The sequence below is a fragment of the Mesoplodon densirostris genome, chromosome 6, assembly GCF_025265405.1.
Source record: "Mesoplodon densirostris isolate mMesDen1 chromosome 6, mMesDen1 primary haplotype, whole genome shotgun sequence".
Taxonomy (NCBI): domain Eukaryota; kingdom Metazoa; phylum Chordata; class Mammalia; order Artiodactyla; family Ziphiidae; genus Mesoplodon; species Mesoplodon densirostris.
In genome coordinates, this window is record NC_082666.1 from 4,447,553 (window position 1) to 4,455,616 (window position 8,064).

At 44.0% G+C, this 8,064-nt stretch overlaps 1 protein-coding gene across 1 annotated transcript in view; it reads left to right on the forward strand.

Moving 5' to 3' along the window:
* SETX (senataxin) overlaps nucleotides 1-7,749 on the forward strand; it is a 77,252-nt gene extending 69,503 nt beyond the window's left edge. The window contains exons 25-26 of the mRNA XM_060100549.1: nucleotides 127-214; nucleotides 4,198-7,749. Of these exons, the coding sequence (XP_059956532.1) occupies nucleotides 127-214; nucleotides 4,198-4,950 (841 nt within the window). The 3' untranslated portion in view covers nucleotides 4,951-7,749. The remainder of the gene's footprint in view (nucleotides 1-126; nucleotides 215-4,197) is intronic.
* Nucleotides 7,750-8,064: the final 315 nt, after the last annotated feature.

The window sequence follows — 8,064 nt, forward strand, 5'->3', positions numbered from 1 at the left end:
GCACCATGACCTTAAAGCAGGAGCCCAAGAAAAGCTGTCTGTGAAACGCCTGTGTCTCACCTACACTGGACATGCCGAGTCTTTCTGAAGAAAGAAGTAACTTTTTTTTTCCCTTCTATTGCTTAGGTTTCTGGCAAGTTTGCAGAGATTGAATGTCACCATCACACGAGCCAAGTACAGCCTCTTCATCCTGGGACATTTGAAGACCCTGATGGTAGGTACATTCTAGAGGACCAGAGAACTCCAGAGTTTGCTCATCATGACTGATACCGGGTTGAGGTTTTGTTTTTATTTTTCATCAAAGTGGAAATGATTTCGAGGCTACAGACAATAATGAGCCTCTTCCCCCTGGTTGTTATGTCCTCCAGCAGCTTCTTCCTGGGAGCTTTTATAATGCCTAAACCGCTCACCCTTTCTTAGCCCAAGACCCAGGTATCCGTAATGTACTCTCAAGATGACCTTTAAAAAAATTGTATCTACATCGTACAATTGTTAAGAAGACATGTAAACCCGTATATGTAAAGTGCTAGAAGATTGGTTAGCACTTAGTAAACACTCAGTAAATGTGGCTGTTAGCCTAGCTTAATGCCAGAGAGAGGGGGAATTTGCAGGAGAGTACTTGGATCTTCATTTCTGTCTTGACACTTACAGCAGCACTGCTTGCTGTTTCCCTTGAGGGGTGAGTGGCATCAGAGCTCGTCCATCCGTACAGATACTCCTCTAGAAGGAGGGGCAAGTTTACATCTGTAGTCGACAAATAGTACAGCTTAATTTGGTGAATCACAGCTAGATAAAGCATATATTTGCTGCCTGTCTCATTAGGTGTAATAACTCAGTTTCTCTAATTTCTGTATTTAACAGAGTCATTGTTTTATCTCAGGAGAGGTGCCAACTCAGTAGGTTTTTCCCCTGTTTTGGTTAGTTCCACCAGAGGGCGCCCAAATACAATCTTTCTCATTCAGCTCTTACCTAGATCTCTGGTCTTCAACCTTTGTTGTTTGTGTACCCCCTCGAAAGAATGTTTAAAAGCTGTGTATCCTCCGTTTTTAAGTTTATATTGAAAATTTTTCATCGTTAAGTGTTGGTAAAGATTTTGTTTCTAATGTATTGTAAATATTTGACATTTTAAAATAAAGCTATTAAAAATAAATCCATTATGCCACTCTTGAATATATCCAGTGGAATAGAGAGCAGTGTTATTCTTTCTGCTCTTTAAAATTGAATTGCCATTTATACTGTTGAGGATAAAATTCAGTGGGGGTAGTTTATATTTTTTCATAATTAAAAGCCTTTCTGTTAATATGACTATTAGGCTTTTCTGCCACAAAAAATTTACATGTAAATTTGAAAGTTTAAAGAATTGGTTTTCATAACGATTTGGGGAAACTGTGTGAAGGGTGTGTGGAACCTCTGGACTGTTTTGGTAACTTCCTATGAATCTATAGTTACCTCAAAGAGTTTTTTTTTTTAATTATTTTTCCTGTGACCACAAGGATCTGAGTATTAATGAACGATCCCTTGTCAGTTGAGTAACGTATTAACAATGATTATTTCCACACAGTTGAGTTTTGATAATGTTCAAACCCGAAAAGTAAAATGTTTATAGAGCTGTGTCTCTTAGATGCCCTGATTGCAGGAGCCTTCATGGGCACCCCTCTGTTTACCACCCCCTCTATTTGACACCCAGGCGTGTTTACCTCCCCTAGCTGTGTGCCCTGTGGTCAGATTTGGGACAGGTGAGAGTTGTGGTTGTGAAGGAAGGAGTGGAAGGGCAAAAGCCCCAGGAGGACATAGGGAACTGGGGTTTGGAAGCTGAGGTTTGGAAATTGATTCCCAGAAAACGTGCTCACATCCCCCCGAGGAAGTCTCTGTGAGCCCCAGAGTCACCGTCACGCAGGTTTGAAGACCACTGACGTCTAGCTGCGGTATAGACGTTATTATCTTCACTCTGGGAAGCCAGTGTGACAAAAAGAGACTGACAGAACAGAATAGAAAAACTTCCAGTTTATCATTTGGTCTTTGCAGTCCAACTTACGTATTTGTCCTTGGGCTTCCCCCGCCCCAGCCTCTTTTTTTTTTTGGTTCTTCAGCCCAGTTTCCCTTATGGAGATAGAATGGGTGATTAAGGCTCTTGGTTTCCTCTGAGAAATCAAGACTAATAGCCCTTTCTCAGAACTGTTTTTGTGATCTAGGGATTGGATTAAACAGCAAGTTTAGGTGCAGTGGAATTGGCAGAAATAGCAGCAAGGCCATCTGCTTTACATCTGCGTTCCAGCCACAGGGCAGGACGCTCAAGAGCTCTCCTGAGTCAGGGAGATCTGAGCCTGGTCCTGCTTCCACGCACCTTCCTGGTGCATGCGGTCACTGTACCGAGCACTTGATTTACATGACTTACTTTAAAAGACCCTGTGAGGTCTGCATTGCCACCATAGTTTATCAAATCCAAGGAGCCAATAGTTATATAATGTGCATCATTATTTTATGTTCTACTATTGAACTGTGACACTTGATTTTCACTTAGAATTTTTGTTTTATAGTTACTGAAAGAACTCTTTTAGACTTTAGACAGATTTTTATTGGGTTGGCCAGAAGGTTCATTTGGGTTTTTCTGTAACATCTGAATGAACTTTTTGGCCAACCCAGTGTCATACCACTCTTGTTCATACATAGGAAAAACAGCAAAATAGGTAGACTAAGACACCCCTGAAAGCATCTCACTTTCAGACTAACACTCTGGTCGTCCCCATTCACCATCCCATGTACCCTTGCTCACGCTCGAACCGTTCCCTGTGCAGTCAGAGGCATCTCATGAGAGGTCCCCACTGTGGTCCCGGGGTTTTTTCCAACTTCTGATCTCCATTCTCCAAGTTGTAGTGCTGATACTTTCTTGTCTTATCTGAAGATGTCTGTGGAAAGATTTTTCAGGCAAGAGACAGGACTCGTGCTTTTTAAAAGTGGTTTGTTGACTAAAAGTCAAGAGGTTGTAGTTGCCCAGCCATGAATTCCTCCAGGATTACATACATGGAAACTGCTGCCTGGCCAAGAGGCACCCCAAAGTCAGAAATGGTAAAATGTGAAAATAAAGCGCATTTTATTTATTTTATTTTATTTCAAAGCACATTTTAGAGTCATTTAAATAAAATACTATTCATACTTTACAGTGAGGAAACAGGCTCAGAGAGGTCAAGTGACTTGACCAAGGTCACACAGCAGGTCAGTACTATGTATGCAGCTTCACTGCTATACCCTTACCCACCTTCATGAACAGTGCAGGAGCCCCCATGAGGGGAGCGATCCTTTTCTTCTCTTTCCTTCAGTATCCGTCTTTTTTCCTCCCTCATACTCTCTCTTTCTTCTGTCTAAAGAGGCCCAAGTTCTGATGGTTGTAAAGAAGCAATTTATTGCTGAGGAAACTCTAAAAGGAAGAGAGGAGAGATGCGTGAGTTGGGTTTTTGTTTTGTTTTTCCGTTTAGATGTGCTTTTCATAATTTAAGTTCCTCTAGAAAAGACACAAAAGTGGGACAATATCTTTGGAATAGTTATCTCAGTGGATTAAGATGGCTTAGCCCTTTGGAGTTTGGGAAGCCTTTGGGAATTTGATGAAAGCTATGGACCTCTTTCTAGAACAGTCAGTATACACTCAAAAGTTAGAGCTTTCTGAAACCCAGCCTTCCTCTTCCAGAATGTTAGCCTTGGCCGGAGGCAGGCAAGTCTCTAGGATCAGCAGTGTCAAAGGGAACTTGGTGGGATGACGGAGCCCTTCTGTGTCTGTGTTGTCCAGGATACTAACCCTAGTCACATGTGGCTGCTGAGCACTTGAAATGTGGCTGGTGCAACTGAGGAAATGAATTTTAAATTTTATTTAATTGAAGATTAAATAGCTACATGAGGCTACCGGCAGTTGGTACAGATTTGCATGACAGCTAATTCACCACGTGGCCTGAGTAACAGTGGTAAAATGGTGGAAGTTCTTTCTTAGAGGTGGTGCCCAGTGTTCTTTTCTAGCAGCGTGGCTTTATAGTTCTGTATTCCACCGTATTTTTCCTTTCAGCCTTGTCTAACAAGTAATGGATTCTTGAAAATCTGTTCACGAAAGTGTACTTACTATTTGTTCAGAAGTGAAAGCTGGAACCTCTGCTTCCCAAGCATATGAGTGTTTCTTTGGGATGTAATTTTTTTCCTTCTCTTTGTTTCAAGGAAAACCAGCATTGGAACCACCTGATTCAGAATGCGCAGAAGCGTGGTGCCATTATTAAGACTTGCGACAAAAACTATAGACACGATGCAATGAAGATTCTGAAACTCAAGCCCGTACTGCAGAGAAGTCTGACTCACCCTCTTGCTATCACCCCAGAGGTGTCCAGACCCCAGGGCGGAGTGCCCAGCAACAAGCTAGACAGTGAATTAGCCATGATGTCTCTTGCTTCTTCCCTGTACCCCTCACCCTCTGACTCCAAAGAAGCCACTGTCACTGTTACTGCAAAGGACCCTGAAAGGCCACCCATTCAGGACTGGCTTCGGGACCCACGACTGCTTAAGAGGATGGGCTTGGGCTCTGAAGCCAGCGGGAAATGCCTCAGTGAGCTGCAGCCCTCGAGCCCCCAGTATCCCGGAGCAACGCCTCCCTCTGGAGAGCCAGGCTCCCCCAGAAGTCACCAGGATCCGACCAGTATCGGGCAGCAGCCCCCCGCCAAGGCTGCTGCTGTGAACAACCACAGACCTCACGCGCAGTGCGACCCTCCAGCTGCTAGTACCGATGCTTCCACGAGTAAGAGAAAATGTGCCCAGGGAGGGGAGGCACTCAGCCACAGGAGGGAGACCAGGGCCTTCACCGAGGGGGATCAGGAGAGGCGTGGCTCTCTGAGCCACCACACAAAGAGGAACTCAGGCTGGGACGAGAGGGGACTGGAGGAGGAGGACAGTTGCTTGAAGAAGAGGAAACTTTTATAGTGGAGCCAAATGAGACTGTCAGCCACAAGCATTACTGCAAACTTCAGATAACCAGCTAGTAGGACTGTCCAGATAAGATTACTTTTTTCCTTAAAGGAGTTTGTGTGCTGTTGGAAAACAGAAAATGTATCCTAACACATGGGCCTCTTTGTCATCTTCAGTACTTTTTGTCAGTTGCAAAAGCTTTCAGAAGGCATTTGTGTATCAGTAATAATGTCCTCAAAGACTTAAAATGTTGATCTCTTGTTCTTCTGTAGAAAAGGTCAGACTGGAGAGGATGCTGTAAAAGTTGGAATGTGTATTTGTATAGCAAATAACAGAATCCTCTTAAAATTTAATCTGGTAGACAGCTTTTCTTTCCCCTGCTTAAAATGTGAATCATTTTCAACGGAACAAACCTTATATTTTAAAAAAAAGATGGGAGGAGGGCAGGTCCTTTCAAAGATTGTTGTAGCAAACAGATGTCTTTAACAGCCCAGGCGGCCTGAGAGAAGCGAGTCAGTGCGTTGGGTCAGAGTCCTGTTAAACCAACTGGAGTGTCCTGGGCAAGACCCTGGGAAGCAGAGCTCTGTTAGGTGAAGTTCCACTCCTGCACCTTTTTAGACGAGGTACCTTGGCACAGGATGTTACATTTCTGTGATGAGTTCGTCTGCCCATTGTAGTCAGCACATAGTTCTCTAGCTAAAATTCTCATTCTTCGTGAGATAGAAGAATGTGAGATGAAAGAATAATTCTTAAAATGTCATTCAGATGCCCCCAGCATATTGTGAATTTCCTGCAACTGGTGGGTTACAAATCCAGTGGTTGCCAAGTATTAGATCAGTGCTAGGGTGGCTTGTGGAAGCCTGTAGATCACCAAGAGAATCCAACTCATGAAAAGCTGGATGTTTAGCATCTTCCCAAGGGATTCTGGTCACCAGGCAGCTTGGGAACCAGGTAGGGCAGACCAGATACAATATTTTAGGCAGGAGAGAAACATCCTCTAAAAAGCAAAGGATGGGAGAGGAGTGCAAATACTTGGAGTTGAGAACAGGAAGAGAGTTGACAGATTGCCTATGATCTTTGGAAACCATCGTAAGTGACGCAAATACACAGCTGTGGTGGAAGATCTGGTTAGAGGGGTTGTGCTTCTGTGAAAGGAAGTGGCCATGGTGGGTGGTGATTTGAGAGACTTGATTGAGGGCAGGGCTGCCTAATTTCAAAGTCCAGTTTTCCAAGCGCACACACACTGATGTTGAGGTATCACAGACTGAGAATCTGTGTTAGTAACAGTTGACCATTGTTTGAACTAGCGGTTTGTAGTGAATGCTTTGCAGCCCTAGTTAATTTGGGGGAGAAAGCACGCATTCCTGAAGATGAATGTGCACCATCTGAAACTTTTTCAGTCATCTGCTTTTTAAGCAAAAAGGGCTTTGTGTTCATCAGGAATTCTACTGAAGCAGGTTATTAAGAGCTTTAAAAAAAATGGTTGCCAAAGGTTTAAGCATGCTACTTCTTTGTTACCCTCGTCCCTCCCTCTGGTTTCCAGACCTCTGCTGATGGGATTGAACACTCCTGTCACTCGGGGAGCACGTGCTCTGTCCCCACAGTCAACCCCTGCTCCCCGTTGACGGAGGCGGGCTGAGCCCCACTCTGGGTCAGGGGCTTCGTAAGCTTCCTGCCTGGCCTTTGGCAAGAAAGCTCATTGTTTAAGTTTACTTTCCTGCTATCTTGGTAAAATGCTTCATTTAGCAGACGCTTGTAGTGACAAGTTAGAGAATCTGAACCCTGTAAGCTTACAGAAGAGGCATGCTGGAAAGAGCTGGGGTCAGGAATTCCTCCCACTCCGCTCACACAACACATGAAGTAAGTGCTCCCCACCGTACGTACTTTGCTGCCCCACCCAAACGATGTTATTTCCAGTTAAGTTTGGTGCCTGTTCTCACACGTTGTGTTCACTTTTGGTTCACCTTCCACCTAGTAGTCTGGTAACGCGAGAATTAGTGCATCATCCCTTGTAATGAGCAAGCCTGTGTCCTGACAGCCTCTTCCAGCAGGAAACAGTCATACCTGACGTTGCATTGGAATCGATTTGTGGTTCCAGTTGGTGTATGTATTTGCATTAAGCATTTCATATGTACAGTGTGGCCTTTCTTGTTGTGGCTGTCACAGCAGTGTTGTTGATCGGTGGTTAACCTTATTGCAGGTGAAAGATACGGCTGTTAGTTTCGTCCTTGCTGTGGCATTATAAGAAAGTGGCCTTCTTTCGATCTTAGTTCTTTCAACATGAATATATTCTACTTAAAAATTTGTTTTGGGGCTTCCCTGGTGGCACAGTGGTTGAGATTCCGCCTGCCGATGCAGGGGACACGGGTTCGTGCCCTGGTCTGGGAAGATCCCACATGCCGCGGAGCGGCTGGGCCCGTGAGCTATGGCCGCTGAGCCTGCGCGTCCGGAGCCTGTGCTCCGCAACGGGAGAGGCCACAACAGTGAGAGGCCCGCATACCGCAAAAAAAAAAATTTGTTTTGCTTCTTTGTATATAATTTGCCTTGAATTTACTGTGCACAGTTTATTTAGTTCTGTGTTTTCATGTATTATCAGGAACAAATTTGATAAGTACATGTGATTAACCTCCTGTAAATGAATTTTATAACAAAATTGTACTAAACTATTTTCTAAAGTTAGTTGTGCAGATTGATAATTTTTTTGCTGTAGTTTTGGTTCTTTCTATGCTCTGAATTCCTAGCTGGGATTTGGCAAGCAATAGCCCTGTTGTCTTTGTTAAAACCTGAACATTAAGAGAAAATGGCAGAATTAAAAGTGGAAACAAGAAAACTGACGTGGGTTAGGAGTTATGTGTTTTTGAATGAAGGTTCAAGGTACTTCCCAGATACTCCATTTTAGTCTGCCATTAGATTTATTTTATGCCAAAATTACCTGGTGGGGATTTGTTTTATTCAGGTTTCTCATCCAGTCTGCACCCCCAGCTCTCCTTGCTTCTCAGGTGTTCTTGGAATCTTACCCGTAAGGTTGCAGGGTGCACTGTGGCTAGTTGTGGTGTCAGTTACACATTGACGTTTGGTCCAGAAACGCACGCTCACCTCCAGGCTAAGATTGGGGAGCGGGTGAGAGAG